General features: G+C 49.4%; 1 protein-coding gene across 7 annotated transcripts in view; it reads right to left on the reverse strand.

The window, feature by feature from the left end:
• Positions 1-18,375, reverse strand: part of SUN1 (Sad1 and UNC84 domain containing 1) — a 49,762-nt gene that overhangs the window by 2,708 nt on the left and 28,679 nt on the right. The window contains exons 7-21 of one of the 7 annotated variants that reach the window (XM_084764247.1): positions 18,129-18,326; positions 17,258-17,323; positions 16,856-16,966; positions 13,877-13,975; positions 13,402-13,495; positions 12,771-12,829; positions 12,512-12,657; positions 11,864-12,103; positions 10,820-10,906; positions 9,554-9,597; positions 8,465-8,576; positions 6,156-6,407; positions 5,669-5,753; positions 2,464-2,579; positions 974-1,141 (exon numbers count right to left, since the gene is read on the reverse strand). In XM_084764247.1, the coding sequence (XP_084620373.1) occupies positions 974-1,141; positions 2,464-2,579; positions 5,669-5,753; positions 6,156-6,407; positions 8,465-8,576; positions 9,554-9,597; positions 10,820-10,906; positions 11,864-12,103; positions 12,512-12,657; positions 12,771-12,829; positions 13,402-13,495; positions 13,877-13,975; positions 16,856-16,966; positions 17,258-17,323; positions 18,129-18,326 (1,877 nt within the window). The remainder of the gene's footprint in view (positions 1-973; positions 1,142-2,463; positions 2,580-5,668; positions 5,754-6,155; positions 6,408-8,464; positions 8,577-9,553; positions 9,598-10,819; positions 10,907-11,863; positions 12,104-12,511; positions 12,658-12,770; positions 12,830-13,401; positions 13,496-13,876; positions 13,976-16,855; positions 16,967-17,257; positions 17,324-18,128; positions 18,327-18,375) is intronic. The other 6 variants (XM_084764242.1, XM_084764245.1, XM_084764244.1 and 3 more) reach the window with 6 other exon arrangements.

An 18,375-nucleotide genomic window follows, 5' to 3' on the forward strand; every position in this document is an offset into this window, starting at 1 on the left:
AATCCCCCAGTGAGGGGCTGGGGTATGGCTCAGTAGTAGAGCCCCTGCCTAGAATCCTCCAGTGAGGGACTGGGGTGTGGCTCAGTAGTAGAGCACCTGCCTAGACTCCCCCAGTGAGGGGCTGGGGGTGTGGCTCAGTAGAGCACCTGCCTAGAATCCCCCAGTGAAGGGCTAGGGTGTGGCTCAGTAGTAGAGCACCTGCCTAGAATCCCCCAGTGAGGGGCTGGGGTATGGCTCAGTAGTAGAGCCCCTGCCTAGAATCCTCCAGTGAGGGACTGGGGTGTGGCTCAGTGGTAGAGCACTTGCCTAGAATGCCCCAGTGAGGGGCTGGGGTGTGGCTCAGTGGTAGAGCCCCTGCCTAGAATCCCCCAGTGAGGGGCTGGGGTGTGGCTCAGTGGTAGAGCCCCTGCCTAGAATCCCCCAGTGAGGGGCTGGGGTGTGGCTCAGTGGTAGAACACCTACCTAGAATCCCCCAGTGAGGGGCTGGGGTGTGGCTCAGTGGTAGAACACCTACCTAGAATCCCCCAGTGAGGGGCTGGGGTGTGGCTCAGTGGTAAAACACCTACCTAGAATCCCCCAGGGAGGGGCTGAGGACATGGCTGTGGTAGAGCCCCTGCCTAGCAAGCATGAGGCCCTGGGTTCCATACCCGACAATGAAAAAAGAAAACGTGCTTTATCTTTTAGCATTTTTTCACTTCAATACCTCAGAGTTGTCAGAGTATAAGTGGGCAGATGAAAGTGATGAATACAATCCTCAAAAGTCAAGTGTGTCTAAGTTGATTTGCTCTCAGGGCACATGAACTGAATAGCACACTGCCATGCCACCACTGCAATATGGCATTCCACTGATGATGACTTAGAAGGATAAAGGGATAGGGACAAGGACTGCCCAGGAAACATTAGCCTCTGGATAATGGAAATGTCTCTAATGGTGGAGAAAAGGCTGTTTCCAGGATGCCAGTGGTATACTCACATAGACTGCAAAGTCTCGGGGGGCACTGGAGATGTTACCAGTAGGTGACAGCGTCTTTGGAATGTGCTCCATGGTGAATGTGGTTGGGTAGATCTTCATGGACAACCGTACCACCAGGTACCCCTGGGAGCCTTTGAATGCCCAGCAATTCCCTGGGTAAATGTCGGGCTAGGGAAGGAAAAGAGTGCAACTCAGGCAGGGATAGGGCTTGTCACCAGAACTAAGTCTGGATCACAGGACTGGCGCACTGAATTCTAGAAAAAGCAGAGGGGTTGATAGCTGAAATGGCCAATACCTACGTGCTATACCCGTGTGCCTATGCAGCCAGGCCTCCATGAAACCCAAAGGAAGCAGAGTAGAATGGACAGTGGAGAGGCCTGTCTATATACTATGATGCCCTTTAACTTTTCATGGGCACAAATTAAAGCTTGAAATCATATCTTCCCAGTTTTTGAAACAAAACAAAATAAAGCAAAGCAAAACAAAACAAAATTACAACCTTGTCTATGTCCAAGTGAATGGGATGCATGAAAGCCCAGTGTCTGCCAGTTGAGCCTCAAGGCTCGGGGCAGGGAGCCTGAAGTTATGACTAGCAGGGACACACACAGTCATCTGTCAGCACTACTCAAGACACATTTCCAAGTGACAGATGTCTTAGTTCATTCTGAACCTTCTTACAATATTCTTTCATTGCCATATACTATGACACACCTTCCTGAACTTCTGGCATTTTCCATTTAACTTCTGAACCACAGATGACCATATACACCAATACAGATGGGAGATTCCTGGGATCAGGAGTTCAAGATCATCTGTGCTTACAGAGGAAGCTGCTAGAAGCCTCTCTGAAAGCAGGGTAGGCTCCTGCACTGGGGACTCTAGTCTCAAGTCGGCTGGTAGCATTCCATTTCTTGAATTTGCAAAGGCTGGGCCTGTGTACACAGGTCAAAGACAGACTCACTGGGGGCTTCACAGACAAGTACTGGAAATTGCTTTAAAATGTGAACACAGATAGCACACTGAAGTTCATTAGTGCACCTGAGCAGTCAGATTTTCCCCTTCACCTGTGAGGCAAGCTACAGGGAAACATAAGTCAAATAAGGCAGATGTCCTTCACCTGGGGACATGGTAGCTGCTCACAGTAAGCTGGGGCTCATGACAGCACAGGCACAAAGCAACCAGCATGGACCTTTTGGCCCCCCTATGGTGCGGTGCTCCCTTCCCGCTCCCCTCTTGGTATAGTCACCCAGCAAGACCAGAAAGCCTCACAGCGCCTGAGTCCCAAATCAGAGAGGCTGCATGCCACATGGCACAATCCAGCAGGGCATGTCCAGTGGCAAGGTGAAGTTGGGAGTGTGACCTGATGCCCTCCAGGAGGCTGCACACTGAGGAATGGGGTCCTACCAATTCTGTATGCCTGTTTTACCTTCATGAGGGGCTGAGAAATCCAGAGTGGCCTAAGGTGCAGGCCCCTGTGGACAGCAGCTTACCTGGATCACCACACGAGGTGACTGTGAGAAATACCACAGTGGGATCCCAAACAGGCTAAGCAACGCCGTCTTGGTCTCATAGGTCTCAGAGCACCGAGTGCTCAGGATGCTGCCACCTGGAACACAGGGACACTTGTATCACACCTGATGGCAATATGCTACAAAGTGAGATCTAGAGGCAAGAGGTGCTTAAGCACGTATGCATGTATGTCAGTGTGAGGGTGTCAGGGCCTGGAGTTACATACAGCTGTGAGCTGCCATGTGGGTTCTGGGAATTGAACCCAGGTCCTCTGGAAGAACAGTCAACACTTTTAACCACTGAGCCATCTCTCCAGGCCCCAGAACGCACCTCCCCCATTAAACCCACAGTGCTTTTAACAGCACCTGCTGTACTTATAAAACCAGGCATGATGCCCCACACCTGTAATCCCAGCACTCAAGAGGCAAAGGCAGGTGGATCTCGTGAGTTCAAGGCCAGCCTGGTCTACAAAGTGAGTCTAGGACAGCCAAGGCTACACAGAGAAACCCTGTCTCGAAAAACAAACAAACAAACAAACAAACAAACAAAAAACCAACAACACTTAGCTGGGGGCTGAGAGGTAGCTCAGTGGTCAAGAGCACTGGCTGTTCTTCCAGAGGACCCGCGTTCAATTCCCAGACACCACATGGCAGCTCACAGCTGTATGTAACTCCAGGCCCTGCCCTGACACCCTCACACTGACATACATGCAGGCAAACCACCAATACATAAAAGTGAAAATAAAGAAAACAAACCACTTAGCTGCTCTTCCAGAGGACTTGGGTACAGTTCCCAGCACTATATGGTAGCTCACAACTATCTGTAACTCCAATTCTAAGGGTTGCAATTGCTCTCTTCTGAATGCTACGGACATCAGGCACACATTGTACAAAGACATAATGCAGAGAAAACTACTCATAGCCATAAGTTCTCTCTCTCTCTCTCTCTCTCTCTCTCTCTCTCTCTCTCTCTCTCTCTCACACACACACACACACACACACACACACACACACACACACACACACACACACACCAGCCCATGCCTCGGATGCCGGCACATATAACACAAATACCCAGCAGCCCTTTCCCTGTACTCTGAGCGCAAAAGCTCCTAGTGGCCATGCACTGCATAGAGCACTCAACTTTTTACTCAGTGGGTTGTCTTTCACATCAGTTCATCTTATCCCTTTCAACAGTGTCTGAGTGTGTGACAATAAGGGATGATGGCGCTCAACACTTTGTTCGGATTTTGCTAAATAAGGGTCAAGAGTACCACAAGCACTGGTGTTAGGAGGCAGGTAACTTTCAGAGGCTCCCCAACTCGTCAACCGGAGGGAATTTTGTGACAAATACCCACTAGCCAAAATGCACGGAGAGAAGGAGGGGCAGGTGAAGGGACAGACATTCTGCCCTTTCAGGGGTGCAGGCAAACGGGACATTAATGCTAAGAACTAAGAACTGGGAAGTCAGGGCTGAAGAAATGTTCAGTAGTTAAAGAGTACATGCTGCTCTTTTAGAGGACCAGGGTTCTGCTGCCAGCACTCACAGGGTGGCTCATAACTATCCGTAATTCCAGGTTTAGAGGACTGGATGCTCTCTTCTGCTCTTCACATTCACCAGGCATGCACGCAGTACACACATACACATGTGCAGGCAAAACACTATACATATAAAATAAATATAAAACATGAAAGGGAGAGAGAGAAAAGAATGGAGAAGCTGGTGGCGCACGCCTGTCATCCCAGCACCTGGGAGGCAGAGGCAGGTGATCTCTGAGTTCGAGGCCAGCCTGGTCTACAAAGTGAGTCCAGGACAGCCAGGGCTGTTACAAAGAGAAACTCTGCCTCAGAAAAAGAAAAAGAAAAAGAATTCTCACAGACACACAGTAGGTCCCAGCCCTCAGAGCACATGCGATCCATCAACCTCAGTCAAGCTTCAGTGCTGACTCTGACATGCAGAGGAAGGGCAGTGGGTTCTAAAGCAGGCAGACAACATGGCTCTGATGCTGCAGATAAAGTCCTGAGCTCCTGGACACTGGCCAATTTCTTAAACACCCTCTCCCTAGCCTAAGAACAGCTGTTAGTGTAACCTCTTGGGCCCTCAAGGGATTTAAGCTGGTGACACATGTCCACAGGCTCCAATATGGCCCCAGATCAAGTGACAGCTGCCAACCCAACAGTACAGTTAAAATGTCATTCAATGACTCTCATCTAAATATAATTTCTTATGTCACTTCATTTTACAATATATACCTAAAACCAGTCCAAAAAAAGTCATTTAGACCATGGGCTCCTTGAGAAATGTGAGTGAGCCTGCTAACTCCACCCAGCTCTAAGAACTTGGCTATCCCCACACTAATAGTAGGCTTACACCAAGAGATGGCCAATAGTGATGGTGGCCAGGCTCATAACTACACGTATCACAGGCTGACTCTACCTGAGCCTCCCTTCTGGGGGGTTTAAAAATTGTTCATTAAGAGATAGTGTCAAGCTGGGCATGGTGGTGCAAACCTGTAAACCCAGCACTTGGGAAACAGAGGCAGGCGGATCACTGTGAGTTCGAGGCCAGTCTGGTCCACAAAGGAAGTCCAGGACAGCCAAGGCTACACAGAGAAACCCTGTCTCAGAAACAAAAGAGAGAGAGGAGTGGGGAGAGATGGTGTCAGTCTACATCAAGGTATTTCTTCATGGCTTGTGCAGCAGAGCCTCTTGAGATGCCCCAGGCCTCCCAGTGGTGTCTGCATCCTCATGTTTCCAGAAAGGGTTCCCAGGCCTTATCCAGGTGTGCAATCCCAAACCCATGGCTCACGTGGGGGCCCTGCAGCGGGGCCTTCCCTACCACGACAGACAGACCACTCTTGGGGCTAGGCCTGGGTGTTTATTCTAGATGAGGTCCAAGTACTCACCTGTGAGTGTGCAGGCCCAGCTTACACACACCCCAGTGGGCAACTTCCCAGGAGTAATGCTTGGACCTCATCTAGAATAATACTCTCCTGTCATACTAAATGCAGTAGCCAGGTAGTGGTAGCCTAGAACTTGGGAGGCAGAGGCAGGAGGATCTCTGAGTTGGAAGCCAGCCAAGGCTACACAGGAAACCCTGAGGGGAAGGGGGCATGGTAGCATCTCGTAACCACACCCAAATTCTTGGCCTGGTCTTACATGCTCACCTCTTCTGTTGGTTACTCACCTCCAGACTCCAGAGCAAAGTCCACCCTCCCAGTCTTGTCTTGGGAGTACAGCTTCAGAGCATTGTTCACAATGGTGTGCGCTTGCTGGCGGCCAGAACAAAGAATGAGGGTTAATGGTGCAAGCAAAGGCTGGGGCCTTGTATGCCTATGCTTAGGGATAAGCATGCTACACTTCACCAGTAACGGGTGGGATAGGGCCAGAGTCTCATCACTAGGGCATGACAGCTCACAGTAGGTACCAGAGCCAGGGTAGGGCGAGGGCATGACAACTAAGAAAAGCTGCACCCAGCTGGAAGCTGTGTAACCACACACAGGTATCTGGGAACCTCTGGGACGAAGGGGTCAGTGAGTGCAAAGCCAAGCAGTGCTTTAACGTGATGGCAGCCGCAGTACCTCATCTGTGGCAAGGCTAGGTACACTGGGTTCTCAGAACACTGACACACATCATCAGTCTATGGTGGAGACTGTACTTGTCTGTTTACTCACCGCTTCTGTGATTCCTGAAATCCCTGCATCATTCATAGCAGACATGACGGCCTCAGACGTCGGGGCCTGGCCTGTCACTGTGATGTGCTGTGTGATATTCTGCAGCACTTTTAGCTCAAGGTCATGCAAAAGCACCTGCAGTTCATCCTTGCTCACAAACCGAGAAGAGAGCTTCTGCAATAGCCAATCACGGGCGCTATGCTGATCCTCAGAGAACATGAGCCGCACCGACTCCTGGACGCGGGTGTCAACCTGGTGAGCAGAGGAAAGAGTGAGCGAGTGTGCAGCACTGCACAGTGAACTCTCCATACAGCCTCCAGAGCTACACCTCTGTAAGACACAGGGCATTGCTGTGACACGACTGTCCCCTTCCACCACTGGGACTTTCTGAACAGACGAGGCATGAACTAGAGTGCTGCATGAAGGCCATCTGCCAGAGAACTATAGAAAGGGGAAGTGGGTTTTCTGACCCCCACGGACGCTCTTCGGCAGCTCCCGTGCCACAGCCCCACAGCTGAGGCATGAGCAGGACCCTGTCCTCACTGTCCCTATGAGCAGCTTGAGATGGTGGCCCCATGGGAGATTAACTGGGTCCCAGTGTGCCACTTACAAACCAAGGGGCAAACAACCAAGGGGCAAAACACAGGAAATGCATGCACTTACCACAAAGCCGTCAGGGCTCTAAACCTTCAACCCTGTTCTCTGTCCTGACAAATGGCGCCATCGTGCATTCTTCCTCTCTCAGTCTCCCAGCACTACCTGGTCCCCGCCCATCTCTACTCATTTCTACAAAGCAGCGCCCCAGAGTGCAGCTGTAACTGGACACTAGCCTACCAGCCCACTAGCCAGCACCTAGGACAGGTACTAAAGGGCTGTGCATTTTAACCAGAAAACAGGAGACAGATTCCTGCCCATGCACTTTGTCATCCCTACCTAGCTCTCCTCCTAACTGTTCTAGGAGCTCTTTAAACAGATAATTTACCAGATATGTCATAAATCAACTTTCTAACCGATGGTCTGAATGTGGCTTATGAGGACTTCTGCCAACAAGGTATCTGTGTCAATAGACCCGAGGATGGTAGGCCATGGAACATCGTGAAAAACTGTGACATGGATGGACAAGTGTCAAAACATAGTGGGGGCCTACTGTACTGTGGACAACCACACTGCACCTCCCTCCCCCAGTGTGTGTACTGTGTGATCAGAAAGGGTCATGGAGTGAGCTCAGGCGTGTGTGTGCTATGCTGTTGGGATCGGGACACTCAGGAGTCATCAATGTGTGCCCTGAAAATATTTACATCCTTCAAGAATGAATGGAGTGCACTTGGTCACAGAGCATTTGCCTGGGCTATGTTAGATTCTGGGTTCATCCCCAGGACCACAAAAATACACAAACGTGTTTTGGGGGAAGGGAGTTTCTAGACATGGTTTCTCTACGTGTAGCCCTGGCTATCCTGTCCTAGACTCACTTTAGAGACCAGGGTGGCTTCGAACTCATAGAGATCTGCCTGTCTCTACCTCCCCAGTGCCTGGGACTAAAGGTGTGTACTACCTTCTTCCTCCTTGCCACAAACTCTTAAATATATATATATTTTTTAAGTGGACAATGACCCTGAAAGTAAAAGTGCCTGAGACTAGCCTCGACCACCTGAGGTTGATCCTTGGCATCCACATGGTGGAAGGAGAGAACCAACTGACCTCCACATTCTCACACATCCCACCCATCCAGGCAGGCTTTCTCTGTGTAGCCCTGGCTCTCCTGGAACTCACTCTGTAGACCAGGTTGGCCTCAAACTCAAAGATCTACCTGCCTCTGCCTCCAGAGTGCTGGGATTAAAGGTGTGCAACCGCCCACCACCAGGCATTCTTCCAAGCTTGTGACATAGATGTGCTCGCACAATCACATACATAATAAATAAATATTTAAGTGTAATTTTTTTTTTTAAGGTTGGGCTGTAGAGATGGCTCAGTGGTGAAGAGATCTTGATGAGGACTGGGACACAGAACCTATGGCCACATGACAAGCCACCTTCCTACAAATCCTGTAACTCCAGCTCTGAGGGAGCAGACAAAAGAGACTTCTAGGGCCAAGGCTCTAGCCCCAGCCAGGCCAAGACACTAGCCCCAGCATTGAGAAGAGACCCTGCCTCCGAGGGTCTGGGCTCTAAAAGAGGGGAACTGACATCTGGAGGCTTCTTCTGGTCTCTGTTCGTGTCCCTGCATCTGTCTGCACATAAAAAAAGGTTTGAAGGTAGCCACAGTGAACTTTTCTCTCTCTCAGGTATCAGTCTCCTAACAGCAGCACTTACCTGCTCACAGCTGGCCCTCAGATGCTGCCAATCGGACAGCTGTGACTTCAGCAGGTTCAGTTCAAGTTCTAGGCGCTGCACACGGTCAAGCAGGGGCTGCTCTTCATCCCTGCTGGAAGCCATCAACCAGGGAGGGAGACAGGGGTCAGGGCCCAGGTGCACTCAGAGGAAGCCTCAGCCCTAAACAAAGCATCATGTCTATGTCCTCAAAATTACAAAAAAACAAAGACCAGAAATGAGCTGATGTCTATGCACAGCCCTGAGGCTGAATCCGCAGCTCCATGCGCATGGGGACAGAGAGTGGAATGCAAGATGAGAGCAGGGTATGACTGACTTTGGGGAGGGGCTGTCAGATACCCATGAGCACAGCTTTGCAAGGGACGCTAGCCAGCCCAGCTCAAACAGGTAAGCTTATCTGCTCTCCAGATCCATGTTCCATAGCTACACATTCACATGCCAAATCACTGTCCACCGGAACCAGGTCTGGGAAGAACAATATGCCCCACCCCCACCCCACAGCAGAGGGCCCTTCAGCCAGCAAAAGCTGCGGCCCAGCCACACCCACCTCAGGAACTACAAAGGCTAGCACACACAAACCCACAGGACACACACACACACAAAAAAAGGTCTGGGCACAAGGAAAAGGCCTGCAGGAAGTGGGAATAAACACAACTGCTGAGGGACCAGGGCCTTGCAGTGTCACAAGGACCACCAGCTTCAGGTGCAGAAAGCATAGCAGCCACAAGAAGATGCATGGCTGCTGGGCATCAAGGCTGGGCTGGGCCTTCATGCAGGTCCTCTGAGACACCAATGCAGCCAATGAAGCAGGAGCAGAGAGGGTCCTGGCAGACGTAGTCCCCCAAGGACACAGGTGACTCCCCAAGGCTAAGCAGGGACTCATCTATGCACTGCCTGAAGAAAGACAGTCCCAAGTTCCATAGGGCCTCTGTCCCCTGCATAGTCCTGAGAGGATACCAAGAAAGATACCCAAAGACTGGTAACTTCAAGTGACAATTTGAACCTTTGCACCCTGTAAATAGTTCTTTAATGCTCCACGGGAACAAACGCAGAGCTTCTGAGGTCACCTACCTGCCTGCTCTCAGCTTGGTTTCTTCCAGCTCCTTCTGGATAGCCTGGGAAGTGGGGGAGACTTTGTAAACAGTTACGCCCTAATTCAGAAAGCATGTCTGAGTAACTTAAAACTTCACATACTAGAGGGTGAGCCTCAGCTTCTGAATGCCTAGGCAAGGTGAGTATGGCTGGGCCTCCTCCTAACTCAGGGACAAAGTGTTCAGGTCAAGTGTATTCTGGGTCCCCTGACAAGTTGAGGTCCCTCTTGTGGCTCAGCTGAGCTTCCCTGACACCAATAATCAGGAAGTAGAAGCTGGTCCCAAGAGACCAAGGGCTATTCTGCTTACCCTCACTCACAATCATGCTTTAGTTCAGTTCGGTGAGCACACAAGCATCTGCCACGCCTGGCTCGATGCTGTGCCCTAAGCATGCTAAGCCCTGCCACCAAGGGTCACATTGTCTGCACTGCAGACTCACAGCAACACCTAGTTTACCAGCACACAGCAGCGAGACTCTCCCACCCACACTCATTTTATTCAAAGCATGGTCTTCTATCCTTGTTGGTGGAGGCTGAGTGATACCAGGGGCTCAAAGGGATTCTTGAGCAGGATGTGACTAGGCTTTGAGGCAACTCTATTCTGTCAGGCTCACAAGTTAAGCAGTTAAGCAACAGAGTTGAAATGCCCAGAAAACAAAACTACAAGTCACAGATCTTCCCGTTGTACAGATCAACAGCAAGACCTGGAAACAGAGCGCACCCCTGGTTTTGGAGAATACTGGCTGCCAGTTGGTCTCTACTGAAATAATGGCTTGAGAGCTGGTAGAAAAAGGCTCAGTGGGTGAAGGTACATGTGACAAGTTTGATGAACGGAGTTCAATGCCACTATGGCAGGCATGTGCTCTTGACTAGCAAGCGTGAGGCCCTGGTTCCATCCCCACAGCCAGGCACAAGCTCACCCCACCCCCACCCGGAGGCATTCATACAGCTTGTTTCCTTGGAGGACTCCAATTATAAAGGCAAGGACAATACCTCAGGCCTGGGGAGAGGGTTCAAGTGGGTCAAAGTATTTGCTGTGCAAGCATAAGGACTCGAGTTCAAAACCCCAGCATTCATGTAAAAAGCTTAGTGTAGCTGTACATACGCCAGTATCCCCAGTGCTATGAGGGGCAGAGAAAGGAAAATGGCAGAGTAGCAGGGCAGGATCCTTAATGTCCTCGCTTTGTCTCTGTGCATGCACTCCCACATGTGCGCCCACCAAGCAAAAATACTAAAAGAATAAATACCTCAGATTTTTCTGTCAGTTTTCTAAGAATGTCTTCCAAGTTGGAGAGACGCATTTCATGGTCATGGTGGAAAGTCATGAAGTCAGTCTGAGAGTGAATACAGAACACAGGGCTGAGAGAGTTCAGCATCACCCACAAGCCAGTAGGGCAGGCCAGTGGTCCTTGCTGCAGTCACACCACCCTATCTCTCTCTGGCTGGAGGTCTCAAACCCGAGAGGAATCATAATAAGAGCTTGTCAATAACCTCTATGTAAGAAGTAAATCAATTCATATCTGCTCACAGCCCCTCTGGGTACTGTCATCTTCACAGCTCTAAAATAAAGCCCCGAAGGACAGAGACCCAGGGTAGGCACACTCCTTTCCCTCTATCATCTCTTACCCAGATGAAATGCATGGTATGGCCACTCACTGGCAACATCCAAAAGCACCACTCACAATAAGGTCCCATTGTATGATTAGGCCTCTTATTCAGAAGGTGACTACAGCCAGCATGGTAGTGCTGAGCTGTCACCCCAGCCCTCAGGAGGCTTGAGGCAGGAGGATTTTGAGTTCTAGTCCAGACTTTCTGGGCTCAGTGAGGCCGTACTCGACAAAAGCATCAAGTAAAACAGACTCCTTTCCATGAGCAAGTAAGTACTTGCCTAGCATGTACAAGGCCCTGGATTAATCCCACCCCAGCAGCACATGAAAAGAAAAAAAATTTGTATTATACTAAATGTCACCTCAAAAGGTTCGTGGTAAAAGGCTTGGTCCTCAGCCTGGTGGACCCGGTCACTGAGGAGGTGCCTGGATTAGGAGGGCTCCAATCTAACCAGAGAGCAGGCCACAGATAGACTTGGTACCCGCTGACACTACTGGGCAGTGGTAGCAATGTTTGAAGGGCTTTGTTGGAAGTAGTGGGGCAGCAGGGATGTGCCCAAAGGGCAGATCTTGTCCTGGTCCCTTCCTCGCTGCCTCCTTGTGCCAGGTGCTTTATCACCACGGCAAAAAGTGCACTGAGAGCACTGTGCACAACAGGGTACAAGAGGAGTTTCTGGTACTTACCTGGGCATCAGGTGGTTCTGTGATGCCCATCTCCTGCAGGTGCTGTCCAATCATGTCCTTGACCCACACTGACAGCCCTTCCCTGCCATCATCCACTTGGTCTACCCGCATCTGGAGTTTCTGAAGCAGGACTGTCAGCTCCGCAAGTCTCTCATCGTGACTGTGGCACTGCGCACTCAAAGAGGCTACCTTTTGTCCCACGTCACTCTCCTGAGGCCACTGGGAAGCCTTGTAATCAACCTGAGATAAAACCAAGGCTAACGTCAAAACCAAAGGGACACTCCAGCATAGGCTATAGTTCTTTCTACTTTTATGTTGTACAAAGTAAGGAATGCTATTCATTCATATTCATAACTGAGTAATGGAATACATAATTCTGTAACTGAAAAGCTATAAAACTTACGGTGCTTATTGCTATTTGTTTATTATTTTATATTTTTAGGGCCATGCATGGTACGTGCCTTTAATCCCAATACTTGGGAGGCAGAGACAGATCTCTGTGAGTTCTAGGTTTGCCTAGAAAGTGAAAGGTTGTCTCAAAAGTATTTTCCCCTAAGGCAGGGTCCAAGACTGCCTGTTCACACGTAGTGTGAAAAGCTGTAAAGAGCACATAATCACGGTACCACCAAGAGCTCTCTTGTTGGTTACCTTCAGAGGTGGGCTTGGCAGGAGAGGGCCAGAACTATGGACACCCTCGGGATCATCCACAGTCTGTGCTGGCTGCACGGCTGTCCAATTCAGCACTGGTAGGAGTGAGAGGAAGTTGCCCTGGTCCCACAGGGAGAGACCAGCACCTGAGGAAGAAAGAGAGCAGTGTGCACATGTACAGCTGCCCCAGTGTATTCAGATACTTTGTTCCCACTGTGGGCATATGCTAGTCTCTGAAGGTCACTATGTCACATCTTACCTAGTAAAAGTAGGAGTGGGAGGAGCAAGACAAAAAGCTTGCAAATATTTCGAAGGCACCTAACAACAGAAAAGAAACTGTCAACTCTGCAAAGACAGAGGTGGCATACAATTCTACCTACCCGCACACACACTAACCCCCCTGCTAAGGTTTTATCTATAAGGCTTGTACACTCCCACTGCAGGTCCTTCATATACCACATGCTGGCAACCTGAGAGGTGCTATCTGGTACCATGAGACCCAGCGGCCTGAGGCCCTCCCTGTCCTGGGGGTAGCACCCACGGTGGTGAGCTGGTGCCCACAGAACTGCAGTAGGGTATAAGCACAGAATCTGAGTGGGCTCCCTATCCGGACAAGTTTACAGATATCCATGCTTAACAATGGCTGCTACCTTTCCCACTCCCATTAAATTGAAAAACAAAAATATGAAGGTCTGTTATAAAACATATAAAAATGTATTAATGCAGACACTGCACGTGTAACAGAGCCATTTTAGAGCTACCTACAACTGGTACAGAATGGCTGCTCACCACCCCATGCAAACACAGGCTTCAAAGCCGCCATGGAGTCCCAATCTTGGCATAGGAGCCCCCAACACTGACATGAGATCTTCACATAGACAGTTTCTTACCTGGTAAGAAGAAACACATTCAGCCAAGAAATCAAAGCAACAAATTGGTACCAGCCGCTCCCTAGCCACCAGAAGGTTCCAGAAGCTGCCTTCCCTATAAGAGAAGAGAGTAAGTATTCTGAAGAAACATGCTTTGGAAGCTGCTCCTAGGTGGACGTTTCTGGGAAGCTACAGACAGGTCTGCTGGAGGGACAAAGGCCCTGTAACACTGGTGGCCAGGAAAGGGGAGCAATGAACACGACCAGCTATACACAGGATAAAACATGGGGAAGCACCACTGTCATGCAGCTCAGGCCATGTGCCAGGAGGCCTAAGGTCCACACACCCAACACAATAAACAGGATGCCATAAGCCTAAAGCAGAGAACAAGCAGGTCACATTGGGGACCTAGCATGAAGCTCCAACCTGGTCCTGTACATTGCTTATCGCTGCCCCAAACTTCCTGAGAGCACTAACACAGAAGCCACATAACCACCTGGAGCAGTGACAGCCAGCCAGAGCACCGACCACATGGTCTCGGCCACAGACCACCCAGCAGCTCTGGTCCTGCGTAGTGCTCGAACCAAAAGATCACCTGTGGCAGAAAAGACACGGCAGAGGGCACTGTCAGACAGATTGCAGGGGCCAGCCAATACTGACAGTAGAGCGAGCAAGACTGCCAGTATACTCTGCTCAAACTCCTTCTTGTCCTAAGCCAGGAGAAGGATACTCAAATCTTCTTGGGCAAACTTTGCTGTCCTCACTTAGACTCCTCCTGTAAGTTCTTAGTTCTGAAACAAGGTTGCCCGTATCCCAGGCAGGCTTTGGACTCCCAATACAGGCAAAGATGACAGTCTTCCAGCCTCCTAACTGCACGAGTCAATGAGTCATCATCATTTTTTTTTAAAGTTATTTATTATTATGTATACAGTGCTCTGCCTGCATGCACACCTGCAGGTCAGAAGAGGGCATCAGATTACATTATAAATGGTTGCGAGCCACCATGTGGTTGCTGGGAATTGAACTCAGGACCTCTAGAAGATCAGCTAGTGCCCTTAACTGCTGAGCCATTTCTCCAGCCCCCAAGTCATCATTCTTGACTCAGTGTAGTTTTTTGTTTGTTTTGGGGGGCGGGTATTGAGACTGGGTCTCATTATGTAGCCTTGGCTGTTCTGGAACTCACTATGTAAACCAGGCTAGCCTCACTCCTAAGAGACTCCACTTGCCTCTACCCTCCCACCAAGTTCCCAAGTGCTAGGATTAAAGGCGTGTGCCACCATGCTCAGCTCACCCACAATTTCTTAGCAGAGAGGCAGGTACCTCTTCACCACACCCTCGAAGGGGGTCTAGACGGTGTTTATGAACGTAGACAGGTAGTCCCTGAAGAATTCACGGTGGGGAGGTAGTCTTTTAAGATACTGAAGTTGCAGCCAGGGACGGTGGCGCACACCTTTAATCCCAGCACTCCGGGAGGCAGAGGGTGGATCACTGAGAGTTCAAGGCCAGCCTGGTCTACTAAGCAAGTCCTACTAAGCAAGGTTATACAGAGAAACCCTGTCTTAGAAAAGAAAAAAAAGATGCTGAAGTTGCTGGGGGCTGTGGTGGCACAAATCTTTAATTCTAACACTTGGGAGGCAAAGGCAAGCAGAACTCTAAGGAGGCCAACCTTGTGTACTGAGTGAGTTGCAGGACAGTCAGGGCCACACAGAGAAACTTTCTAGAAAACACCAAAAACAAAAACAAAAAAACCCCAAAAAATAAAAAACTGAAGTTCTATAGCACCACTGGGTAAGTATTACAACCATTCATTACACAGAGCAGAAAGCAGCCCAGTGTGGTGGCACACGCCTTTAGTCCAGCTCTCAGGGAGGCAGAGGCGCCAGATTTCTGTGAGTTCAAAGCCAGCCTGGTCTACAAAGCAAGTCCAGGACAGTCAAGGCTACAAGAGAAACCCTGTCTCAAAAAGCAAAACAAAACAAACAAGCAGGAAACCTACCCCTCCCTTTTGCTGGTCCCGGGGTCTTTTTTTTGTTTTTTTTGTTTGTTTGTTTATTTTTTAAGAAAAGGGTCTTTTTATGTTGCCAGGCTAGCCTCAGGCAATCCTGATGAGCAACTACAGGTACATGGAACCAACCACAGCTTTTTTGTTTGTTTTGTTTGTTTTTTGAGACAGGGTTTCTCTGTGTACCCTTGGCTGTCCTAGACTCGCTTTGTAGACCAGGCTGGCCTCGAACTCACAACGATCCACCTGCCTCTGCCTCCCAAGTGCTGGGATTAAAGGCGGGTGCCACCACACCCGGCCACATGGTTTTTAAAACTCAACTTTTTTCAAAAGTTACTGCTGGCTCTTATGCTTACATTAACTTGTTATCTGTAAGTTAAGCCCCATAACTATTAAGCTATTTTAACACAGCAAATAACAAGGGAGTTTGGCTCAATAGGATTAAAAATACTTTTAATTTTTATCATGTGTAACTTTTGTCTGTATGTGTGTCTATGCACATGTGTGCCTGGTACCTGTGAGGGCCAAAAGAAAGCATGGGATTCCCCAGAGCTGGAGTTATAGGCAGTTGTAGGTGCTGGGAATTGAACCTGGGTTCTCTGAAAGAGCAGCAGTTGTTGGTCTTAACTATGGAGCCATCACTATAGCCTCAATAGATTTTTTTTTTTTTTGGAGGGTTTCTTTGTGTAGCCTTGGCTATCCTGGACTCACTTTGTAGACCAGGCTGGCCTCAAACTCTCAGAGATCCATCTTCCTCTGCCTCCCCAAGTGCTGGAAATACAGGCATGAGTCACCTCGCCCAGCATAAACAGGTTTTTTTTGTTTTTGTTTTTAAACACACAGGTTTTTTAAATGGAGTATTGTTTTGTACTTATTCTATCTATGAGCCAATGGCTGTGGAAAGGATCTTTTAAGAGAGGATTTCACTATCTACCTCTGGCTGGCCTGGAACTCGCTATGTGTAGCAGGCTGGCCACAAACTTGTGGTGATTCTCTTGCCTCTGCCTCCAACTGAGACAACTATTTCTGAAGCTCAGCTTTAAAAAAAAAAAAAAAAAGACCTACAGGTGTCCCTAAAAAGTACCTGGAAGGTTAAAGTTATAGGCATGGCCTGGGAAGCACATACCCTCTATGAGCACTTCCTGGGGCTGGTAAGTGGCTGTGGGAGCACTTGTCAGCAAAATGTCAACGAGCCCAGATGAATACATTCACAGAGGTTCTAAGAGATTCTGTGCATTTTCCCCCCACTGCTGCTGTTAAGACAAGGTCTCGCTGTATAGCCTAGGCCCCCCAGAGTGCTGTGGTCCCAGGCATCTGCAACATACACAGCTGGCTCCCTGTATTCAAACCACTGCTCCTCTTCTCCAGCCACTTTCTATAGTGCTTTGTGACACTGGCAGCGCAAATAAACCAAACAAACGTAGCAGCACTTTCGACAAGAACAAACAAACAGAACAAGGTACAAGGCATAACCTGTGTAGGTGCAGAGGCGCCCCATGGCCCCTGCCACCCTGTGTGGCTGGGGCAGTTGCGAGTGGGTGGCTGTGTGTGTCTCAAGGTGCTTCTTCCCCTTACAGTCATCGCCTGTGGTGTGGTGACAAGGAGTGGAGTGACAGGTTAATACGCAAACCTCAATCAGAATACTGCACAGAATGTTCGAGAACCTAGGAAACAATCACCCTAAATCACAGCAGGCAGTCTGGGGATGACTCACTTCCAGTACTGAGGGCTATTAGCAGCCAGACCAGCCATGCTGGCCGGTGAAGCCATAAGCTAGGGCGGGCTGTTCATTCTGTTTGGCTGGAGACCCAGTATTCCAATGGGTGTGGGGCCCTCCAAGATCAGCACCACCTTGAAAGAGGAAGCCGTACTCACACAGGGACTCCCCGTCCACTCTGGAAAGCTCTCCGGCAGTCATCCTCCCACAGTGACCGAGATGGGCTGCAACACACGCAGAAGGGGCTTAGGAAGCTCACAGCCAGCTTGAGGGCCAGATGCTGTATAAAGCCAGTGTGACCAGAGACCATGCCCCAGGAAGATAAGAAATGCTGATGGCTCCCACCAACACAGGTGAGCACAGGCAACAGGAAGATCAGAAAGCTCCAGGCTGCTAACGTGCATCAGCAACCACAGGGGAAGACTGGCTTACCTAAAAGTTTTCTGAAGTGTGATTCTAAACAGCATGCAAATGAACTGGTTTTGCTTAAAGCTAATAAGCAAAAGTAAAAAGTTAAAAGTTTGTTTACTTTTTAGTTATGTGTCCTTGTGTGTGTGCACAGTCATGCAGGTACAGTCAGAGGCCAGAAGAGGGTGTCAGATGCCCTGACATTGGAATTACAAGAGGGTATAAGCCTCCACGTGGGCACAGGAGCTGCACTCAGATTCTCCACAGGAGTAACAAGTGCTCCCAACTGCTGGGCCAGCCCTCCAGCCCCATCCCTACTTTTTAAAAACTTCAAGCTATTTGAGTGTGAAGAAGAAAAACAACTTCACAAAGTTGTCCTCCGATCTTCCTGAGTACCTATAATAAACTTCTAAAGCCTAAATCTTGACCAGTTTTCAGGAAGCCGAACTGCACACAGCTCACAACACGTGACAACCTCCCACAGGCGGAAGACCCACAGAACGCAGCCACGAGAGCAGCATGGAGATGGCAGAAGATGCAGAAGAGCCTCAGAAGAAGCAGAGCTTTCTCCATTTTGAAAGCATGATCCAGTGGAGAAAGGAGAAGGGAATATTTAAGTACCTTCTGACCCATGGCTCTTTGTCTCATAGCTTTGTGGTTCATAAACTCTGGATTCATAGCCTTTTGATTTATAAGTTTCTGATCCGAAACTGAGCTTCATTAAAACCACTTGAAAAAGTTGAACTATGAATGATGCAAAGGATGAGGAGGTGTACTTGGCCAGCCACAGAGTCCTATCCAGGTAAAAGGAGGCACCGCCTAGTGGAAAACCATGAACACACGTCATTTCTTCCCATAGACTTGTTCA

This window comes from Acomys minous, assembly GCF_964271855.1.
Source record: "Acomys minous genome assembly, chromosome: 16".
NCBI classification, from domain to species: Eukaryota; Metazoa; Chordata; class Mammalia; order Rodentia; family Muridae; genus Acomys; species Acomys minous.